The sequence below is a fragment of the Silurus meridionalis genome, chromosome 18, assembly GCF_014805685.1.
Source record: "Silurus meridionalis isolate SWU-2019-XX chromosome 18, ASM1480568v1, whole genome shotgun sequence".
Taxonomy (NCBI): Eukaryota; Metazoa; Chordata; class Actinopteri; order Siluriformes; family Siluridae; genus Silurus; species Silurus meridionalis.
Genome location: NC_060901.1, coordinates 1,843,752 through 1,867,751, shown reverse-complemented (window position 1 = coordinate 1,867,751; position 24,000 = coordinate 1,843,752). Strand labels below are relative to the sequence as shown.

Here is a 24,000-nt window from a genome sequence, read left to right as displayed (position 1 = left end):
GCGAAAGAGTGAAGAAATGAAGTAGCGAGGGATTAAAAGATTGATAGTGTATGGAAGTAAATGAGGGAAGAAGTAAGGGAATAAAGGAGTGAAGTGTTAAAAGAGAATAAGAAGGGGAGGAATTGAGAGGAATTGAATGAGTGAGGGAGAATCAGAGAGAAATTATTGAGTGATGGAGTGTCAGAGAAAGAAAATAAAGGCATGAGGAGTGACAGAAAGAAATGAAGGAGTGAGGAGCGTCAGAGAGAAATAAAGGAAGTCTGTTATAATAGCTGTGATAAAAAATATCTTGAAGGGATTGAAAGGAGGAGAGAATAAAAGAATGGAAAGTAGAGGTTTAAAATCCTAAAACTGAATTATCTTTATTGAAGTTTTGTGACTTAATAGGTTTGTAAGGTTTGAGGTTTGTGAGGTATGTGAGATGTGTGAGGTGTGTGTGGTTTGTGAGGTCTGTGAGGTTTGTGAGGTGTGTGTGGTTTGTGAGGTCTGTGAGGTGTGTGTGGTGTGAGGTCTGTGAGGTTTGTGAGATGTGTGTGGTTTGTGAGGTCTGTGAGGTTTGTAAGGTGTGTGGTTTGTGAGGTGTGTGTGTGTTTGTGTTTTGAGGTTCGAGGTTTGTGAGGTGTTTGTTTGTGTGTGTGGTTTTGAGGTTTGAGGTTTGTGAGGTGTGTGTATGTGTGTGTGTGTGTGTGTGTGTGTGTGTGTGTGTGTTTTGAGGTTTGCGGTTTGTGAGGTGTGTGTGTGTGTGTGTGTGTGTGTGTGTGTGTGTGTGTGTGTGTGTGTGTGTGTGTTTTTAGGTTTGTAAGGTCTGTGAGGTTTGAGGTCTGTGAGGTTTGAGGTTTGTGAGGTGTGTGTGTGTGTGTGTGTGTGTGTGTGTGTGTGTGTGTGTGTGTGTGTGTGTGTGTGTTTATTGAGGTTTGAGGTTTGTGAGTTGTGTGTGTGTGTGGTTTTTTGGTTTGTAAGGTCTGTGAGGTTTGTGAGGTGTGTGTGTGTGTGTGTGTGTGTGTGTGTGTGTGTGTGTGTGTGTGTGTGTGTGTTTATTGAGGTTTGTAAGGTCTGTGAGGTTCAGGTTTGTGAGGTTTATGTGTGTTTTGAGGTTTGAAGTTTGTGAGGTGTGTGTGTGTGTGTGTGTGTGTGTGTGTGTGTGTGTGTGTGTGTGTGTGCAAACAGAAATGTTTTGTAGACAGATACAGTACAGAGTAAAAGTGTGTAGCAGAAACACACTTCAAAGCAACACAATATTTTGAAAGAGAAACGTGCTCCAGCTGTGAAGTACAGTATCAGCAGCATCAGGCTTCAGAGCTGAAATCCTGCTGTTGTGTGGAAACTCAGAATTTAGTAAAGTTCCTGATTCTCTCGCTATATAGATAATAAATAAATGATGAATTACTATATATATATATATATATATATATATATATATATATATATATATATATATATATATTCTTAATCATATTTAGTGTTTTATTTTCTCCTGCAGGTAAGAGAGAGGCTACGTGTGTCACTGGAAAGAGTCTCCGCCTTGGAGGAGGAGCTAACTGCTGCCAATCAGGAGGTAATAACTAATCCTCGCACTTTTACAAATAACCTGCTCTTACTGTATTCATCAAAGTGACAGGGGCATGGCCTCTTTGTGTGTCCTGCCAAATTCTTTCTTTCATACTTTCTTTCTTTCTTTCTTTCTTTCTTTCTTTCTTTCTTTCTTTCTTTCTTTCTTTCTATTTGAATGACTGTCTACTCAGGCTTTCTTATAGTCAGGCTACTTTTCTTTTTGACAGGACACACACTCACACTCACACACACACACACACACACACACACACACACACACACACAGACAGAGCATCCTCTCTAAAACTGATGCAGCACCAGAATAATCCCTGTATGCCCTTTATCCTGATGAGAGGGCTGTGTGTGTGTGTGTGTGTGTGTGTGTGTGTGTGTGTGTGTGTGTGTGTGTTTTACATCAGAGACACAGCTGGTTTTATTTCATTATTACAGTAAGATTCCATCACTAAAAGGCACCAGCGATATCACCATGACTACGGTGCTGAGTATATACATTGTGTGGCCAAAAGTATTGAGACGCCGTCTCTTCCAGCCATGTGAGGTTTTTCCACATAGTTGGAGAGACACAATTATATCAGACGTCTTTGGATGCAGGAGCATGACATTTTTCCTTCACTTGCACTAGCAGACCCAAACCTGTTCAACATGAAAATACTTCTGTGCACAAATCATCACTTTACATGGGATGGAGTGGAAGATCCTCTGCCCAAGAGCTCTAACCTACTGAACACCTTTGGGATAAATGTAAACGCTGACTGCACCTCAGACCTTCTCCCCTTCTCACCTACATCATTACCTGGCTTTACCTGTGTGCCAATCAATAAACATCATGTGAGATGTTTTTAAAATTTTCACACCCTTTTTAATTGTTCTGCAGATCGTTGCCTTACGAGAACAAAATGCACACATTCAGAGAAAAGTGGCATCAGGTGAAGGAGCTGAGGACCTGCTGGAAGGAGATGCACAGAAGGTCCTTGGGAAGGTGTGTGTCAACATTAAACACTGACATTCACCATCACACACAAACATTCACCATCACACACACCAACATTCACCATCACACACCAACATTCACCATCAGCACACACCAACATTCACCATCACACACACCAACATTCACCATTACACACACCAACGTTCACAATCACACACCAACATTCACAATTACACACACCAACATTCACCATCACACACCAACATTCACTATCACACACCAACTTTTACCATCACACACCAACATTCACTATCACACACACCAACGTTCACCATCACAACATGCAACATTCACCATTACACACAACATTCACCATTACACCAACGTTCACAATCACACCAACATTCACCATCACCAACATTCACCATCACACACCAACATTCACATCACACACCAACGTTCACAATCACACACCAACATTCACCATCACACACACCAACATTTACCATCACACACCAACATTCACCATCACACACCAACATTCACCATCACACACCAACATTCACAATCACACACCAACATTCACCATCACACACACAACATTCACCATCACACCAACATTCACAATCACACACCAACATTCACCATCACACACAACATTCACCATCACACACCAACATTCACCATCAAACACCAACATTCACCATCACACACCAACATTCACCATCACACACCAACATTCACCATTACACACCAACGTTCACCATTACACACCAACATTCACCATCACACCAACATTCACCATCACACCAACATTCACCATTACACACAACATTCACCATCACACCAACATTCACCATCACACACACCAACATTCACCATCACACACCAACATTCACCATTACACACCAATGTTCACCATCACATACACCAACATTCACCATCACACACCAACATTCACAATCACACACCAACATTCACCATCACACACACCAACAGTCACCATTACACACAACATTCACCATCACACCAACATTCACCATCACACACCATCACACACCAACATTCACCATTACACACCAACGTTCACCATCACATACACCAACATTCACAATCACACACCAACATTCACCATCACACACCATTCACCATCACACACCAACATTCACCATCACACACCAACAGTCACCATTACACACCAACGTTCACCATCACACACACCAACATTCACCATCACACACAACATTCACCATCACTTAACAACATTCACCATCACACACCAACATTCACCATCACACCAACATTCACCATCACACACAACATTCACCATCACACCAACATTCACCATCACACACCAACATTCACCATCACACACCAACGTTCACCATCACACACACCAACATTCACCATCACACGCCAACATTCACCATAACACCAACATTCACAATCACACACCAACATTCACCATCACACACCAACATTCACCATTACACACCAACGTTCACAATCACACAACATTCACCATCACACACACAACATTCACCATTACACATCAAGATTCACCATCACACAACATTCACCATCACACACACCAACATTCACCAACACACACACACACACACCAACATTTACCATCACACACACAACATTCACCATCACACACCAACATTCACCATCATCACACACACCATCACACACCAACATTCACCATCACACACACCAACATTCACCATCACACATCAACATTCACCATCACACAAACCAACATTCACCATAACAAACACCAACATTTACCATCACACACACCAACATTCACCATCACACACACCAACATTCACCATTCACCATCACACACACCAACATTCACCATCACACACCAACATTCACCATTACACACCAACGTTCACCATCACACAAATCAACAATCACCATAATAAACACCAACATTCACCATCACACACCAACATTCACCATCACACATCAACATTCACCATCACATACACCAACATTCACCATAACAAACACCAACATTTACCATCACACACACCAACATTCACCATCACACACCAACATTCACCATCACACACACCAACATTCACCATCACACACCAACATTCACCATTACACACCAACGTTCACCATCACACACCAATATTCACCATCACACACACCAACATTCACCATTACACACCAACATTCACCATCACACACACAACATTCACCATCACACACACCAACATTCACCATCACACACACCAACAGTCACCATTACACACCAACGTTCACCATCACACACACCAACATTCACCATCACACACACCAACATTCACCATCACACACACCAACATTCACCATCACACACAACATTCACCATCACTTACCAACATTCACCATCACACACACCAACATTCACCATCACACACAACATTCACCATCACTTACCAACATTCACCATCACACACACCAACATTCACCATCACACACCAACATTCACCATCACACACCAACATTCACCATTACACACCAACGTTCACCATCACACACACCAACATTCACCATCACACACCAACATTCACAATCACACACCAACATTCACCATCACACACCAATATTCACCATCACACACCAACATTCACCATCACACATCAACATTCACCATCACATACACCAACATTCACACACACCAACATTCACCATCACACACCAATATTCACCATCACACACCAACATTCACAATCACACACCAACATTCACCATCACACACACACCGACATTCACCATTACACACCAACGTTCACCATCACACACACCAACATTCACCATTACACACCAACGTTCACCATCACACACACCAACATTCACCATCACACACCAACATTCACAATCACACACCAACATTCACCATCACACACACCAACATTCACCATTACACACCAACGTTCACCATCACACATACACCAACATTCACAATCACACACACCAACATTTACCGTCACACACACCAACATTCACCATTACACATCAACATTCACCATCACACAAATCAACAATCACCATAACAAACACCAACATTCACCATCAAACACACCAACATTCACCATCACACATCAACATTCACCATCACACAAACCAACATTCACAATAACAAACACCAACATTTACTATCACAAACACCAACATTCACCATCTCACACACACCAACAATCACCATAACAAACACCAACATTCACCATCACACACACCAACATTCACCATCACACACCAACATTCACCAACACACACACAAACACACACACATACACACACACACACACACAGTGACACAGAATGATGTGTTCAGTGTGGCAGTGTAATTCCAGCTCTGTGCTGTCTGTTTCTCTGCTGTGAATCGCACTGTGATGCTAATTTTATCATCTATGCTGAAATTCTGCAGCTTTCAGTGTGTGTGAGACAAAGTGTGTGTGTGTGTGTGTGTGTGTGTGTGTGTGTGTGTGTGTGTGTGTGTGTGTGTGTGTGAATATGCATTACGATATAAACCTCAATAAAATAAGAACAGAAATTTACTGAATACTAAGCTGATGCATGACAATAATGGAATTGTGTGTGTGTGTGTGTGTGTGTGTGTGTGTGCGGGCGCATGTGTGTATGTGTAGCGCTTGTCGAATGGCTCAATGGAGTCCGGAGACGAGGCGAGTCAGGTGGTGGAGCTGCAGGAACTCCTGGAGAAACAGAATTATGAACTGACCCAGATGAAGGAGAGGATGTCGTCTCTGTCGTCTCGCGTCTCAGAGGTGGAGCAGGAGCTGGAGACGGCACGCAAAGATCTCATCAAGAGTGAAGAGATGAACACCAAGTATCAGAGAGACATCAAAGAGGTGATGGTGCTGATGTCATTGTGACTTTTGTGTTTATATCAACAAGACCTTTGTGGATGTCACCATGACTGTTAACCTGATACCACAGAACTATGGTGATGATGATGATGGTGTGTTTGTGTAGGCCATGTGTCAGAAGGAGGACATGGAGGAGAGAATTGTAACTCTGGAGAAGCGGTACCTCAGCGCTCAGAGAGAGTCCACATCACTTCATGACATCAGTGACAAACTGGAGAACGAGCTGGCCAATAAGGAGGCTTTTCTTCGACAGGTAACACACACCTGAGCGATTAAACACTCTTGAGAGGCCAAACACCTCTGACAATTCATAAACACCTAAGAGATCAAACACACCTGAGAGTTCAAACACAACATAGAATTCAAACACCTGAGAGATCAAAAACACCTGAGAGTTCAAAGACCTAATAGTTCAAACATACCTGAGAGTTCAAACACGAGAGATCAAACACCTAAGAGTTTAAACACACCTATGAGTTCAAACACTTGGCAGATCAAACACCTGGTAGAAAGAAGACTGTTTTATTTTATGGTGTTCTTCAGGAATTGCGAGGGAAAAAATCCCATCACTCTTCTCATAAGAAACATCTCTTATTACTTACTTTACTGTTTAATCCATTACTTTAGGAAAATCTCCTTTTTAAGTCTGTTCACACACACACACACACACACACACACACACACACACACACACACACACACACACACACCACTTATTTCTTATTTGCTGCTAATAAAAAGAAATTGGAGAAGAGAAATAGGAAATGAAGTGATGAAGTGTGCATTCGAAATAAGTGGATCCGCTTCATTACCCGGATAAACAGGTGGAAATTAGCAGCGTTATACAAGTCCTGAAGAGCCATGAGTCATTCTGCTGAGGGTGTGTGTGTGTGTGTGTGTGTGTGTGTGTGTGTGTGTGTGTGTGTGTGTGTGTCAGATGGAGGAGAAGAACAGGCAGCTGCAGGAGAGGTTGGAGTTGGCTGAACAGAAGCTGCAGCAGACGATGAGGAAAGCGGAAACTCTGCCGGAGGTGGAGGCAGAACTTGCACAGAGAATAGCAGCACTCACCAAGGTAACACACACACACACACACACACACACACACACACACACACACACACACACGTTATATAATTTAAATACTCTATTTCCTGAAAAAACCCAGTTTGTTACCAACAATCAATTATAAAGACCACGAAGCTCCAGAAGTCGAGGAAAACGTTCTGGAAATAAAAGTACCAAAAAGTGTTTGGTTCCAGAAAGCAACCTCAAATTCTGTACAAACAACTAAGAGACCAAGGAGAACTCTCAGCCTGATGCCACAGTGTGGATGGAGTTCTCATTCTTGGTTCTGTGCCACATTCAAGATTCAGTTTTGTCTCATCAGATCAGAGAACCTTTCCCCATGCATGTGCTTGAAGGTCCAGACAATGACTTTTCAATGAACATCTTTGTATATTTGAGCTGTATACCTCTTCAGGTCCTTCAAAGACACCTGACTCTTCCAGTTATATAAGGTTTCTTCACAGAGTCAGAGGCACACAATTGTATCGGACGTCTTTGAATGCTGTAGAATGAAATTTTTCCTTCACTTGAACTAGGAGACACCAAAACTGTTCCAGCATGACAATGCTCCTGTGCACAAAGCCAGCTCAATGAAGATCTGCTTTCCATGGCTTTGAGTGGAAGATCTGCTGTAAAGCTCCAACCCTGTTGAACACCTTTGGGATGAATGTGAACGCTGACTGCACCCAAGGCCTTCTTACCTTCTCACCTTCATCAGTACCTGACTTTACATGTGTGTGAATCAATAAACATCATGTGAGAAGGTTCTACATCTTTCACACCCTTTTTAATCTTTCTGCAGATCGTTGCCTTACGAGAACAAAATGCACACATTCAGAGAAAAGTGGCATCAGGTGAAGGAGTACTAACACCTTGTAGCTGAATGAATCTCTACAAATCTCCACAAAATCTAGTGGAACATCTTCCCAGATGAGTGGAGCTTATTATAAACAGTGAATAGGAATAAATGTGGAATGAGATGTTCAAAAAGCACATCTACATTCACAAACATTTGGCCGTTCACTGTATGTGATCAGATTTGGAGTGTGTGGTTGTGTGTTTGTGTTAAACAGGCAGAGGAAAGACATGGCAGCATTGAGGAACGAATGAGGCACCTGGAAGGGCAGCTGGAGGAGAAGAACCAGGAACTATTACGGGTCTGTAGTTTCTTACAGCTGTAAACTGTGAGTGTGTGACGTATGTGACGTGAGTGTGATGTGGGTGTGGCGTGAGCGTGTGACGTATGTGACGTGAGTGTCATGTGGGTGTGGCGTGAGCGTGTGACGTGTGTGATGTGGGTGTGTAGTGAGTGTGATGTGAGTGTGATGTGGGTGTGGCATGAGTGTGTGACGTATGTGACGTTGTTGTGATGTGGGTGTGGCATGAGTGTGTGACATATGTGATGTGAGTGTGATGTGGGTGTGGCGTGAGTGTGTGGCGTATGTGATGTAAATGTGGCGTGGGCGTGATGTGAGTGTATCATTTTAATAACTAATTTTGTCATTCAAATAATGTGTGTGAGTGTGTGTGTGTGTGTGTGTGTGTGTGTGTGTGTGTGTGTGAGTGTGTGTGTGTGTGTGTGTGTGTGTGTGTGTGTGTGTGTGTGTGTGTGGTGTGTGTGTGTGTGTGAGTGGTATACACTGTATGTTTGTGTGTGTGTGTGTGAGTGTGTGTGTGTGTGTGTGTGTGTGTGTGTGTGTGTGTGAGTGTGTGTGTGTGTGTGTGTGTGAGTGTGTGTGTGTGTGTGTGTGTGTGTGTGTGTGTGAGTGAGTGTGTGTGTGTGTGTGTGTGAGTGGGTATACTCTGTATGTTTGTGTGTGTCTGTGTATGGGCCGCTCCCTGCTGTAACACCTGGTTGTGTTATACTGTATTGTGTTATATTGTGTTGTATTCTGTTATTTAGTGTAATATTGTGTTGTGTTGTGTTGTGTTGTGTTGTGTTGTGTTGTGTTGTGTGTGTGTGTTTCAGGCACGTCAGAGAGAGAAGATGAACGAGGAACACAACAAGCGTTTATCAGACACGGTGGATCGTCTCCTGACCGAATCAAACGAGCGACTGCAGCTCCACCTGAAGGAGAGGATGGCTGCTCTGGAGGAAAAGGTGCTTTCATTATACTTAATAATAAACCAATCGTGTTCCAGAAGGATCTCTGAGAGCCAGCATGCCTGATCATCAGCACATCTCCATCATATTCTTCAAACAGCTCAACTCCAGTGCTGAACCATTTCCTCTTCTCTTCATAGAATGTGTTAATACAAGATTCGGAGAATTACAGGAAGCAGCTGGAAGACTTCATTCACGAGAAGGTACATGTTAATCTCTCTCTCTTACACACACACACACACACACACACACACACACACATATATATATATATATATATATATATAAAACCCGAATTCTGGAAATGTTGGGACGTCTATTAAATTTTAATAAAATGAAAAGTAAAAGACTTTTAAATCACACAAGCCGATATTTTATTCACAATAAAACATAGAGAACATAACAAATGTTTAAACTGAGAAATTTTATGCACAAAATGAACTCATTTCAAATGTTATACCTGCTACAGGTTTCAAAAAAGTTGGCATAGGGGCATGTTTTCAATGGTGTAGCATCTTCTCTTCTTTTCAAAACAGTTTGAAGACGTTTTTGCATTGAGGTTATGAGTTTCTGGAGTTTTGCTGTTGGAATTTGGTCCCATTACTGCCTGATATCAGTTTCCAGCTGCTGAAGAGTTTGTGGTCGTCTTTACCAAACTTTTCGTTTAATGATGCATCAAAAGTTCTCTATACTGTAGGTGGAAGATCTGGACTGCTCTTCTACTATGAAGCCATGCTGTTGTAACAGCTGCAGTATGTGGTTTTGCATTGTCCTGCTCAAATACACAAGCCATTCCCTGGAATAGACGTTGTCTGGAAGGGAGCTCTAAAACCTTTATATACCTTTCAGCATTCATTGTGCCTTCCAAAACATGCAGGCTGGCCACACTGTATGCACTTCTGCACCCCCATACCATCAGAGATGCTGACTTTTGAACCAAACACTAATACATGCTGGAAGATCCCTCTCCTCTTCAGCCTGGAGGACACGGCGTCTGTGATTTCCAAGAAGAATGTCAGATTTGGACTCGTCTGAACATAGAACACTTAGTCCATTTTAAATGAGGTTTGGCCCACAGGACATGACGCCACTTCTGGACCAGGTTCACATATGGCATGACATATTTAGTTGGCATCTGCAGCTTGTGTTTACCGACAGTGGTTTCTCGAAGTATTCCTGAGCCCATTTATTAACGTCAATGACACAATCATGCTGATAGGCGATGCTTCTGAGGGCCCGAAGACCATGGGCATCCAACAAAGGTCTTTTTTTATACGTACTCGTTCACAGATTGGTAAGCCTTTGCCCATCTTTACTTCTGAGAGACTTCTTTGATAGCTAATCATGTTACAGGCCTGATGTCAATTAACTTCATTAGTTGCTAGATGTTCTTCCAGCTGAATATTTTTGAAATGTTCTGGCTTTTTTAGCCCTTTGTTGCCCCCATGCCAACTTTTTTGCATTAAATTTGAAATGAGCTAATTTTGTGCATAAGATATAACATTTCTCAGTGTAAATGTTTGTTAAGTTCCCTATGTTCTATTGCGAATAAAATTTCGGCTCATGTGGTTTGAAAGTCTTTTAGTTTTCATTTTATTCAAATAAAATTTAAACATCTGGAATTTGGGGTGTACATACACACATACTTTTTCTTATTGATCACAAAGACACATTTTTTTAGACCTACAAGTTGAGGTAATTCGGTTTCTTGTTGCTGTGTGTGTGTGTGTGTGTGTGTGTGTGTGTGTGTGTGTGTGTGTGTGTGTGTGTGTGAACAGTCCCAGTTGGCAGAGGAAATGGAGAAAATGAGGGTTGAACTCGATCAGTTCAGGCTGAGGGCAGAGCCAACACTGTCCCGGTGAGACACACTCACACACACACACACACACACACACACACACACACACACACACACACACACAAACACACACACACAGACAGGGTGATGAACAGATTTCATATATAATACATGAAGCAGAATGTTTAAACTTTGTGTGTGTGTGTGTGTGTGTGTGTGTGTGTTAGGTCTCATCTGGACGCCTCGTCAGATCTGCGTTATTCTCTCGGATCACTCGCTGATTCTCAGTCTGATTATCGCTCCACTAAAGTGATGCACCGGACAAGACGAGGACGAGTGGGACTGAGAAGAGACGAACAGAAGGTTCACACACACACACACACACACACACACACACACAAAATGTAGTATGTGTACAGAGAGAAAGTACACAGTCCATGTGATAAAGAAGCTGAGAGTCTGAGCTGTCAGATGTTTTTGATGCAGTGTGTTCATTTTGTGTAAATAATAAACATCTCCACTGTGTTTTATTTCCAGGCGAAGTCTCTGGGAGAGCACGAGTGGCGCTCGCAGCAGCTGGGCGTGTTGGGCTCGCACCCGTTCGAGAGTGACACCGAGATGTCGGACATCGACGACGACGATCGCGAGACGCTGTTTAGCTCCATGGATCTGCTGTCACCCAGCGGACACTCAGACGCTCAGACCCTCGCCATGATGCTGCAGGAACAACTCGACGCCATCAACAAGGAGATACGGTCAGACCTCAGACCACTATGCCACACTCCACCGTCTTTTACATGAGCTTTGATCTGATTGGTTGAGAGGTCCAGTAAGTGGGCATTGTGGTTGGGAGGTTCTTTGTTTGTTTTTTTTAACCTACTTTTCATAGCTTTTGATACATTTCTAGCATTGAAAGCAGCTAGCTTAGAGAATGCAACAGATACATTTTTTTTAAGTGGGCGGGGCTGTAATTTTTTTTTTACCTAACTGTTAAATGTTATCTGTTGCCTGCTTCAAGCTGTACAAGTCCCGCCCACTTGATGCAATCTGATTGGCTCTTACATCAAAAGTGACTTTTCAGAAAATATCAGAAGTCTGGCTTCAATGAAGATCTGCATTCACTTTAGAATCACATGACACCAGGGACCTCCAGAACTTCCAAGTGGTTCAAATGGTGGGAACTCTGTTGCTAAGCAACCAGGAAACTCGGGTCCAGAGTCAGAGCTAGCTACATCCTGAGGAAAATGATCTAGCTTAAATATGTGTGTGTGTGTGTGTGTGTGTGCAGGCTAATTCAGGAGGAGAAGGAGTGTACGGAGCAGCGGGCAGAGGAGATCGAGCACCGCGTAGCCAGCGTGAGTTTAGAGGGACTGAATCTGGCACGTTCTCTCATCACCGCCTCGGCAACAGCGTCATCGCTCACATCATCTTCACCACCCAGTGGACAATCGTCCCCCAAACACACACCCCGCAGCCCCGCCCGTGACATGGAGCGCATGGGGGTCATGACCCTGGTACACACACACAGACAGACACACACACACACACACACAGAAATATACACTCAAATAAACACACAATCACATATACACACAAATACAGAAATATACATGCCCAACAACATGCCCAGACATACAAATATACACACACACACACACACACACACACACACACACACACACACACACACACACAAATCCACACAGATATACACCCGCAGGGGTTACGTTCAAAATCCGAGAATCTTGGATGCACCCCCGCAGCACCTATGGTACCTTGGCGAATTTATTTAGACATTACGCCAGTAAGTTGGTTCCTTTCTGATGCACACAACAGAAAATGTAAAGTAATGGACATAAATGCTTTATTTATCACTTTAAATGAATAATGCAATAATGTTTTTAAATGTTTGTATGGAATTTGTTAGTGAAAAGTTTTAAATGTTATTCGTAACGTTCCTGAACATTCGGTGGTGCTTCGGAATCGTGCATTTTAAGATCATCTGCAATTTGCTGTTAGTTACGTTCCAAATGAGAACCCGCAAATTTTCCGAGCCGCGAATTATCGGGGGTTGACTGTATATACACACACACACACACACACACACACACACACACACACACACAAATAAATATAGACATACATAGAAGTATCAGATCTTCACTGTTTGATTTAATCTGTGTGTTTCAGCCCAGTGACCTGCGCAAACATCGGAGAAAGGTACTGCTTTATTTCCCAGCATGCACCACCTGCTCTGCTCTAATCTACTGTGTATTTATAGTCTCAGTGTGTGTGTGTGTGTGTGTGCGTGTGTGCGTGTGTGTGTGCGCGCGTTTGTGTGGGATCTTTATTTGTATGTCAAGAAGAACGGTGGTGCTTGATTCTCTAGTCCCCACCATTCATTTTCTCTTCCTCTATCTGCCGTGATATCCTGGGTATTTATAGTGTGTGTGTGTGTGTGTGTGTGTGTGTGTGTGTGTGTGTGTGTGTGTCAGATCGCAGCTGTGGATGAGGACGGCCGAGAGGATAAAGCCACTATAAAGTGTGAGACGTCTCCGCCTCCAACGCCTCGTCAAGTCCGCATGACACACACACTGCCTGCTTCCTCTCACAACGACGCACGGTGAGCGTCTGTCAAACACACACACATACATACACACACGTGCACACACACACACACACACACACACACACACACACACACACACACATGCGCGCGCGCACACACACACACGTCAAGTGTAGAACTAATATAATTAAGTTTCATAATATAATTGTTAATGTTTAAAATTGAATTATAAATGTACAGACCTGAGAAAGAGAAACCATGTGTTTATGGAAATAGAAACAACAGAAACTGTTATCTTTAAATAATCATGGCAAGAAAAACTAATAAACCCAAGATGTAAAGAATCTAAGAACTAAGATTAACGAAAATATGAACCAGGGAAAACTGGAATTTGGAACCAGGAACTATGGTGGTTGGGAACTATAATCAGAGGGAATAGTATAGATAATGGTGTTTGGTACTAAAATCTCTTGGAACCGGGAACTGGACACCAAAAGGACTAACACCTAGTGAACTAAAAAAAACTGAGACATTGAAATAAGGAACTTGTACCAAACATGACTAAAACCCAAAGGTACTTAAAAACTAAAAGAAGCTGAAGAAAAAAGACACCGTAAATAAGGGACTAAGGGGATTAGGAACTAATCAAACCATGAACTATCAACTTAAAAACTAATAAATTAAGGAACCAACAACTAAGAGGTCTAGTAAAGAATAAGATTACTAGAACTAGAAATTAAGGGAATCATAAAGATAAAGAAAATAAGTACTATCGTAATGTGGAATTGGAACCTATTAACTAAGATGATTGGAAGGGGAACAAGAAGCGACTAAGAGCAAAGACTATTAAACCATATATGGGAAATTGGTACTATATGGGATAAATATGGGAATTTGCTACTATAAACAATAGCATCTAGTAACTAAGAAAACAGAGAGCAGATGGCCAGCAAGAAAGCGGTCTTGATGGACAAGTGCCTCCACGAAGTCTCGGCCAAAGGCTCAAAGGAGGGCTCAGATAGAGCCTCCAACACTACGGCCAGGTCCCATTCAGGCACTCTGGGATCCAACCCTTTTGCGAACTGCTCCTGCAGAAACTCTACTTTGGGGGGGTTTGTCAAGATGCAGCCTCAGCCACGGTTGCACCACAGCATCCAGTCCCACTGTAGCTGATGGATACAGGGAGAACCATAGGGCTTTTTCTGAAATTTTCAAAAAACACTCCACCACCTGGGGGTGGAGGCGCCACTCCCCAGGCTTGGACCCCTGTCTCGACAGGGTGTCTGCTGCCTCATTCAAGTGGCCCGGGACATAAGCTGCTCTGAAGGAGAGGAGCTTCCCCTGGGCCCACAGGAGGATCTGGCATGCCAGCCTGTACAGGGGTGTGAATGCAGACCCCCCTCGTGGTTTATATACGAGACCACCGAGGTGTTGTCCGAGCAGACTAACATGTGATGGCCTCTGAGGTCCGGGAGGAAGTGCTTCAAAGCCAGAAGCACAGCCAGCATTTCTAGGCAATTGATGTGCCACCTTAGATGGACACTGTCTCATAGACCTTGACCATTGTAAGCACAATGCGACGACCGGGAACTCCCAATACCGGGCCTTGGAGTAGGAACCCGGGATCTCTTCACGCATCTAAGGCACGTAGGCATCGCCGTGTGACCTTGATCGTACGGAGGGGATTGCCCTTCTGAGAGAACCCCGGGCTTTGAGTCACCACTGAAGGGGTCTCATGTGCAGGAGGCCAAGTGGAATGACACTGGACGCTGCTGTTATGAGCCTGAGCAGTCTCTGGAACTGCTTGACAGTGAGTGACTGACCTTCCTGACCCCAGTGAGGATGGACGCTATGCGGGCAGGAAAAACTGCGCGTGCATAGTTGCCAAATCGCAAATGACGCCGAAATAGGTGGTTCTCTGTGACGGAGAAAGCACACTTTTCCCGGTATTCAGCCGAAACTCCAGCTCCTTTATGTACGCGTGAACGACATCTCGATGCCGGACTGCTAACTGCTCTGATTGAGCTAATATCAATCTTTTTTCGATTGCCTTGTCTACAAGGCCAAAAATGGACCAGCACCATCTTACCTTAGAGACCTCATCACATCTCGCACTGCACCACACTGTCTGAGATTTTCCAGCACTGCTCAACTGATACCACCTTCTCTCAGAATGAGAGATAAGTACACTTCAAGGCTCTTTTCTGTTCTGGCACCGAGGTGGTGGAATGAACTTCCCCTAGATGTCCATACAGCGGAGTCCCTGATTATCTTCACACGACGATTGAAGACCTACCCCTTTCTGAAACACTTAAATTAGCACTTTCCAAGTTTGCTTTGTATAATTCAAGAGTTATATTTATATTAAGTTTGTAATCTTGTGTACCAGCGTAGATTTATTCATTGCTAGAGACTCAAGACTTTTGTACGTCGCTCTGGATAAGGGCGTCTGCCAAATGCCGCAAATGTAAATGTAAATGATATAACTGAGGATACGGATGCCCTGAAGTCTCAGGGGAGCCTGAGCCGCATTGACACACTTCGTGAAGGTGTGGGGTGACAGGGCAAGGCCGGATGGAAGAACCCGATATTGGAATACTTTAACCCCAAAAGCAAACTCAGGAACTTCCTGTGAGAAGTAAAGATGGGTACATAAAAGTCTGCATCCTTTAGATCTACTGTGACAAACTTATCTTAGGATCTGATCTGAGACACGACCTGCTTGAGGGTCTCTTCGGGGTTTCTTGGACTTTGTAGTTTGCAATCATCTTAGTTTCTGGGTTTCAATCCCAGTATCTTCTAGATCCTATTCCTCTTAGCTTCTTGGGCCATTTAGAGTCAAGGTAGGATGACACAAATCTCTGTGTATGTAGTAGTAATGTAGGTGTGTGTGTGTGTGTGTGTGTGTGTAGTCTGGCTGCAGCATTAGAAGCTGAGGCAGCTATGAGCAGTGTAGCAAGCAGTCAGGACTCACTCCATAAACAACCGAAGAAGAAAGGCATCAAATCGTCCATTGGTCGCTTGTTTGGCAAAAAGGAGAAAGGACGACTGGGCCACATGGGGAAAGAGATGATGGGACCAGGACCAGGTACCAGACACACACACACAATAACAAAATGTCTTGTTGTATTGATTGTTTTGTCTTCAACAAAGAAAAATCACCCATTTGTATCATATTGTTACATAAGGAGTTTCAGATGTGGAGTTTCTTGCTCAGGAAATGGCTGTGGGGAAACTTGGCACTCAGGCTGAGAAAGACCGCCGCATAAAGAAGAAGTGAGTGCTTTTAACTCCCTACAGTTATCCCAGAGATTAGTCATGAAAAGACTACAACAATTAGAAACTAGAGAAACAGTGCAGCTAGGAACTAAAGGGACAACTAAATAATTGTGGGGGCATTCAGAACAAGGGTATCATGGTACCTGGGGGAGATGGAAAACTAGAAACTACTAGAGATTGGAGAGACCATAAGAAATCTGAAGCAGAGAAAATGGAGGGGACACTGGAACCAATTGGGACACTAGTAAATAGGGGGTATGTGAGAACTACTTAAATACTAACAACTAAGGAAAACTTGCAACTAAAAAGACACTGGAAGTAAGTTTGAAATGGGGAGAGTGCAAACCAAAACTAGGGGGCTTTGATGTGGGGGTACACTTGGAACTAGGAGGAGAGTGGGCTCCTGGGGGACCCCAGAATCTAGGGTAATGACACTGAAAATTAGGAGTGCATTGAGAACTAGTGTGGCAACTATGTTGACATGTAGAAATGAACAGAACAGTAGGGAGAAACTGGAGTTTTTTTTTTACACTAGAAACTAGGGAGACAGGGGGAACTAGTAGGACAGTGAGAGCTAGGGGAACATTTTAAGACTAAAATGACAGTGAGAGATAGGAAGACATTGAGAACTAGAAAGACAATAAGGGGGGGTGGCATTGAGGATAAATAATAGAGGAGAAGATAGAAAGGCTATGAATTCAAATCAATGCACCACCAAGCTACCACTGATGGTAAACCATAACTGCTCAGTCGTATAAATCAGATCATTCTTAGTCACTCTGGATAAGGACATCTGTTGAATTACACAAATATAGGACTTTGAGAGGTAGGTGGATATTGGGAATTGAGGTCAAGCAGTGTTTCCAGAAAACTAGATAGTAGGAACTACATGAATGCACACTAAAAGTATGGGGTACACTGAGACCCAGAAATACTGTGATTAACCTTTGTGGTCCTCTCTGGTCAAACCTAAGTACAGGTATAAACGGTGTCAAATGCATCTCGAAAACAAATTGTACATCACATCCAGGGTGGTGTGGGAAATATCTGGTCAAAAGAAGAAGAATTCTAGCAGCTCATCTAGGACACAGGACATAGTTGTGAACAGGGCCAGGTGAAGTATAGGACAAACATATTGCGAAATACTGGAAATTAAGGGAATGTTTGGAATTTGGTGGAATATTTTAAACTAGGGGACACTGGAAGGAAGGGGACACTGGAAACATTGGGAACAGGGGGATCTAGAAACTAGGTAGAATTGTAGAAACTTTGAGGAAAAATGTTACAAGTAAAATACTGTAAACCATAGGGATACGAAAAAGTGGAAACAAGGGAACAGTGAAAGCCAGGAAAACTCCAGAAGTTTGAGGTTATTGTGTGCTGTGGGATACTGGGAACAAGAGGTCATTAAAACTAGGAGCTATGTAGGTAGTTCAAACTTCACTAGAAATAATGAGAATGCCAGGAACTAGAAAAATAAAAGGTTTGGTGTACCAATAAAGGCAGTGAAGCTTAGTGGACAACTAAGGAACTACAAGAACAGAGGTCTAGGGGAACATTAGACCAGTCTTTGTATTGAATACTAAGAACCATTAAAATGGATTAAAGCAGCATTGCAATAAATTAGTGCTGTAGGTCGTGGCTTTGTTTAAAACACAAATAGATGTCTGTAAGAACGTATGAAGGTTCAAGAAAGTCTGCAGTGTGTTGTTCTCTCCACAGCAGGAGGTCCGAGTGCTCATTGATGCTGCATGTTAGCAACGTGTTCACTGTGTCCATGCTAATGATATGACTTTTTCTTTCCCTTTTCTGCTTGTTTTTCCATTGTGGTCTTTGTGTTGGACGATTGTTCTGCTTATTACCACACCCTTCATTTTGCATGCTGTTTGAACACAGGATAGATGTTATGAACGTGGCTTTGTGCCCTCAATATTTAGACAGGCTTGTTTTATGCTAATTCTACAACAGTCAAGAAATTCTTACCAAGACTAGTTTTTTGATTAAACTAATTTTGCTTGCCAGTAGAACATGATTAGCCTGCTAATGCTAGCTTGTGCCTTAGCCTATTTACCTTAATGCCTGTTTGTATTTATCATGTTTAATGAAAGATAATGAATATCTGTGGATACTGTAATGAGAGACAATGAATTAGCGGGTTTACTGCTTTTGGATTAGCATGTCTGCACTAGTGCTAGTTTATGTTTTAGCCTGATTATTTGACATGCTAATTTGAAGTTACTTACCTTTGGATTTTATCCTGTTCATAATAATAATGCTAGTTTGTTGATAATTTTTGCTCTTGATTTCTATCATTCTAGTTCTAGTTGTAGTCTAGCTATGATACCAAGGTTAGCACGTGTGTTAGCCTTAGTTTTTGCTGTAATAATGTTTCGAAACCTTTTTATTTGATTCATTTGAAAATCATTGTGAATAATAAATCGCCGATCCTGAGAGCAGCTGAGGGAGGCTGAGTTCAAACTGGCTTTTAAACAATACAATTACCAGGTTTCAAACATAAAGTGTTATGCATACAGAATGCTCAGAAACAGACTTTTAATTTTGTCTTCCATCAATCTCTTTCTTTCTTTATTTCTCTCTCTTTCTCTTTATTTCTCGTCTCCTCATCAGCGGGTAAGTTTGGTTTGCGTTGCTGAGACTTTTGCTGCATTTTTTCAGTCTGTCTCGTGCTTGTGTGTGTGTGTATGTGTGTGTGTGTGTTTATCCGCAAGGGCTCGGACCAGTTATCTGTCCATCTGCTGTCTACACTTCCCCCTACGCCCTACCGCCTTTTCTCTCACATGGATGTACATGTGATTCTTCCCCTCTGCAGTACTGTAGAAGATGCATCTCTGCCTGGAAACTCTTGAGTCTGTGTGTTTGTGTGTGTTTGTTTGTTTGAAATTAAACAGCCTGCCATGCTGAGGCCTTTTTTCTGACGTGTGTATCAGTGTGCATCGTGTGCTGGATTGCAATAACCAGGTGCCATTTCTGGTTATGGACCGTCAGCTCTTCGGAATTGTGTTACATTTCTTTTGTGTATGTTATTTATCATAACTCACTCTCTCTCTACTCCCCTCCACTCCAGTCGGCTTGTTCGGAGAACACTGAAACATTCATTACATAACTCGCTCAACCTGAACATTTCATATCAGACATGTGAAGATAAGGACCAGGTCACGGCACCGTCTCTCTTGAATACAACTTGAAAGGGGCTTTATTAGCTAAATAACAAGTGTTTTTTTTTTCAGCCAACCGCATGCTTGGGTAGAAGTAAAAGAAGACCATTTTGTGTTTTCCCCAGTTCTCCCTGGATAGTAATATTAAGAACAATATACTCCCCATCCTGATGCTAAGTAAAATTCCAAATAGATATCCAGATGCAAAGACAAAATACATACATTTGTCACTTACACACTGAAGGACAGAAGTTTTTTCCTCACAGCATTTTGGAAAGTTGAGTGCAGGATCAGCTATGATACAGCACCCCTAGAGCAGAGAGGGTTAGGGTCTTGCCTGAGGGTCCATAATGAAGCACCCCTGGAGCAAAGAGTGTTATTGGCCTTGCCCAAGAGCCCATAATACTATTCTTTTGAGAAGAAATGCTTAAGTGTCTTTTCAAGGGCCATGATACAGCCTCTTTTGTGCAGAGATGGTTAACTACCTTGCTCAAGAGACATGATACTACTCCACTGGAGTAGAGAGGGTTAAGGGCCTTGCCCAAAGGCCATAATGGAGCAGCCCTGGAGTAGAGAGGGTTGAGGGGTTTACTCAAGGCACCCATGATACAGCACTGCTGTAGTAGAGTAGAGAGAGTTATGGTTCTTACCCATGGGCCCATAATGCAGCATCCCTGAAACAAAGAGTGTTAATGGCCCTGCCCAAGGGCCCAGAATTCTATATCTCTTGAACCTTCTCAAGAGCCATTGTACAGCATTCCTGGGTCAAAAAGGCTTAAGGACATTGTTCAAAGGCCATAACAGAGCACCCCTGTAGAAGAGAGGGTTGAGGGCCTTGCTCAAGGCACCCATGATACAGCACTTCTGGAGTTGAGAGGCTAAAGGCTTTTGCCCAAGGGACATAACAGAGCACCCCATGAGTATAGACTATTAGTATAGACTAAATTCAGATAGTGTTATTTTACTGTACTGAAGGGCTCAAAATTGGTAACTTCACAATGATGGGGTTTTAACCCCCAACCTTCTGATCAGTAGTGCCTTAAGACCCTCAAGGATACTTTAATATTTTCAGAATCTCCAACAGTGATACAGAGTATCCATTAGTATCCACAAATGTAGAAAGATCTGGTACTACTCAGACCCCCCCTCTCTTTTCCTCCCTATCACTCTCACTCTTTTTATTTACCCTATGATGTATTCAAGTGTCCTTATTTTATACTGCATTACGAATTCATCTTCTGGGGAAGAAACATTCAGCTCCTCCTCTTAATCACTGTCTACTCTGTGTTGACTTTCTGCAAGTGTTCTTTGATGTTCCAGTTAGTGGGACAGTTGGACAAAAAATGTTAAACGAACTAACAGTTTAGCTCAGGGGACACTAGCAAGGCAACAAACCCTGCTGCTACTATACCAAATAGCAGCATAACATAACAATTAACATAAACTCTGATTTATGTCTGGCTCCTATTAGTTAGCATGAATGTCCTAATTGCTTCTTTTCATGCCTTGCTAGCTTCCCTATGTTGTTTTTAGCATTTTTGCCCAACCTCTTTCAATTAATGTACCTTAATGCCTGTTGTATGTAAGTCAAGTGCCTGCGGGTTGCAAAATCTCTAATTTCTCTGGTTTTTGATGCAGTGTTTACTGGATTGTACAATTTCAGGGCAATGTTAGCAGGAAACAAATCTATTAGCACAAATCCAATAATGTTTCTTTTGCTTCTCTTTTGTTTAATCTTTTTGGTTATTCAGATTTTTTGGGGTGGTGTTTGTGAGTTTTAGCATTTAGAGGTTTTAAGGGAGTTCAGACATGAAGGATGGATAACATACTAGCACTAATAGCAGGGTATCATATCCCATAGTTACTATTCTATTTAATTCAGTTCAGTTTTATTTGTATAGCAATTTTAACAATGGACAGTGTCTAAAATCAGCTTTAAGTATATGAATAGATTACAAATATACAGTTTACTATCACAGTTTAATCCCTAATGAATGAGCCAGTGGTGATGTTAGCAAGGAGAAACTCCCTGAGATGGTCTGAGGAGAAAACCTTCAGATGACCCAGACTCAAAATAGAACCAATAGAACCCCATCTAGGTGAGGATGCTAAGTTTCTAAAACATAGTGTGTGTAAAATGCTAATAAATAACATTGTAGTGTTAACAACTTGTAACTCGAGTTAATCATTAGCATTTTTCTCCAAACTTTCCCTGTAAAATACTTTAAAACATTTCACTCTGCCTGCTGTTTGTTTGTTTGTTTGTTTGTTTGTTTGTTTGTTAGAAAAGTGCCTGCAGATTTTTCAGTCAGTTTCCTCTTTCCAAATTTGCCCCATGTTTATTATTGCACTCTTGGGTTGGATAATTAGATTTAAAGGGTGGTGTTTGCTTCATCGTGCCGTTTTTATGAGAGTGCTAATGGGCGTATACTGGTTTATTTTCAATAATTACATGGCGTTTTTCTTGCTAATTGTATAGTCATGGTGTCAGCAAGTGGAAGCCTCAGAGACACAAGTCGGATGTTTATATCATCACAAAAGTTTCATCCGTGTTTCAAACAGTGTCTTTAAAAAAAAAAAAAAAAGGAATCTTGTGATAACGCACACTAAAGCGTGCTGAGATCAGGAAATGACAAGGAGGCGGAAATTAAAAACAGCAAACCTGAAACAGAGGCTGATATCGGGATGTTGTTACGGTGGTGTTATCTCATGAATAACAGGCCAGGGGTTGTGTTTCTTCTGAAAAACAGTGTAGGTCGATCTTTATTAACTGCCCAGATGAAGTTTTTGGATTTTGTGGACATAGCTGTCAATGTTGGAATCTTCTTCTTCTTCTTCTTCTTTCGGCTTCTCCTATTAGGGGTCGCTACGCTATATGAAAAAAACACAATGATATTTTAATGAATTAGGGGGCCAAGCACTACATCAAGCTCTGGCTTTCCTATTACCCAGGTTCTGCCAGGATTTACCCCATGGGGAAGTAAGAGCTCAATAGATAAGATGTTGAACTTCTGAACAGAAGGTCATGGGTTCAAATCCCAGCACCACCAAACTGCCACCGCTGTGTGCTTGAGCAAGCTCAGCTGGAGAACTGAGATAACTGTAAGGGTCTGCCAAATGCAATACTCATTAGTCTTAGTGAGCACTTTTTTCTCTATGAGTCTGTGGCTTATTACAAAGTCAGACCATTTAACCCCACCTACTCATAGTTTGAGCGAATTGCATAATCGGCCAATCAGCTTTAAATGCTGCTGACAAATCTGTGAGAAGATCATCTTGACATAAACATAATTTTAATAAAAAGTTGTATGAGTGACATCAGCCTTGTGATTGGTGAGGGTCAACTTAAATAAACTGTCCAAAAGATGAGCTACGCCCACTTTACAAAAAGCCAGAGAAACTTCAGCAAAGTTCTAGTAGTGTTTGCATTGCAGATCGTTAAGTAATGTCCACTTCAATCCAAACATTTGATAGGTTTAAGGAGAGCTCTGGGCACTGGAGACAGCAATGCTTTCTCACATCTCTCCTGATTAATATGTAAAGAGCAGCAGAAGAGCAGTGGGAGTTAATCATGCTGCAGAGAAGGTTTCAGTGTTCAGAAGAAACATGGGTT

The 24,000-nt window shown here is 42.3% G+C and overlaps 1 protein-coding gene across 6 annotated transcripts in view; it reads left to right on the top strand.

Moving 5' to 3' along the window:
* The window catches only part of ppfia2 (PTPRF interacting protein alpha 2), a 97,750-nt gene that overhangs the window by 57,939 nt on the left and 15,811 nt on the right, over positions 1-24,000 (top strand). For 4 of the 6 annotated variants that reach the window (XR_006928521.1, XM_046872895.1, XM_046872896.1 and 1 more), the window contains 17 exons: positions 1,481-1,555; positions 2,447-2,551; positions 6,157-6,378; positions 6,503-6,649; positions 7,334-7,468; positions 8,535-8,618; positions 9,431-9,562; positions 9,706-9,768; positions 11,344-11,423; positions 11,591-11,726; positions 11,901-12,118; positions 12,652-12,877; positions 13,554-13,583; positions 13,859-13,986; positions 16,845-17,020; positions 17,121-17,208; positions 19,364-19,366. Coding sequence is in view for 5 of the 6 variants with exons in the window: in XM_046872895.1 (XP_046728851.1) it covers positions 1,481-1,555; positions 2,447-2,551; positions 6,157-6,378; positions 6,503-6,649; positions 7,334-7,468; positions 8,535-8,618; positions 9,431-9,562; positions 9,706-9,768; positions 11,344-11,423; positions 11,591-11,726; positions 11,901-12,118; positions 12,652-12,877; positions 13,554-13,583; positions 13,859-13,986; positions 16,845-17,020; positions 17,121-17,208; positions 19,364-19,366 (2,048 nt within the window). In the remaining variant the exon portion in view is untranslated. The remainder of the gene's footprint in view (positions 1-1,480; positions 1,556-2,446; positions 2,552-6,156; positions 6,379-6,502; positions 6,650-7,333; positions 7,469-8,534; positions 8,619-9,430; positions 9,563-9,705; positions 9,769-11,343; positions 11,424-11,590; positions 11,727-11,900; positions 12,119-12,651; positions 12,878-13,553; positions 13,584-13,858; positions 13,987-16,844; positions 17,021-17,120; positions 17,209-19,363; positions 19,367-24,000) is intronic. The other 2 variants (XM_046872898.1, XM_046872900.1) reach the window with 1 other exon arrangement.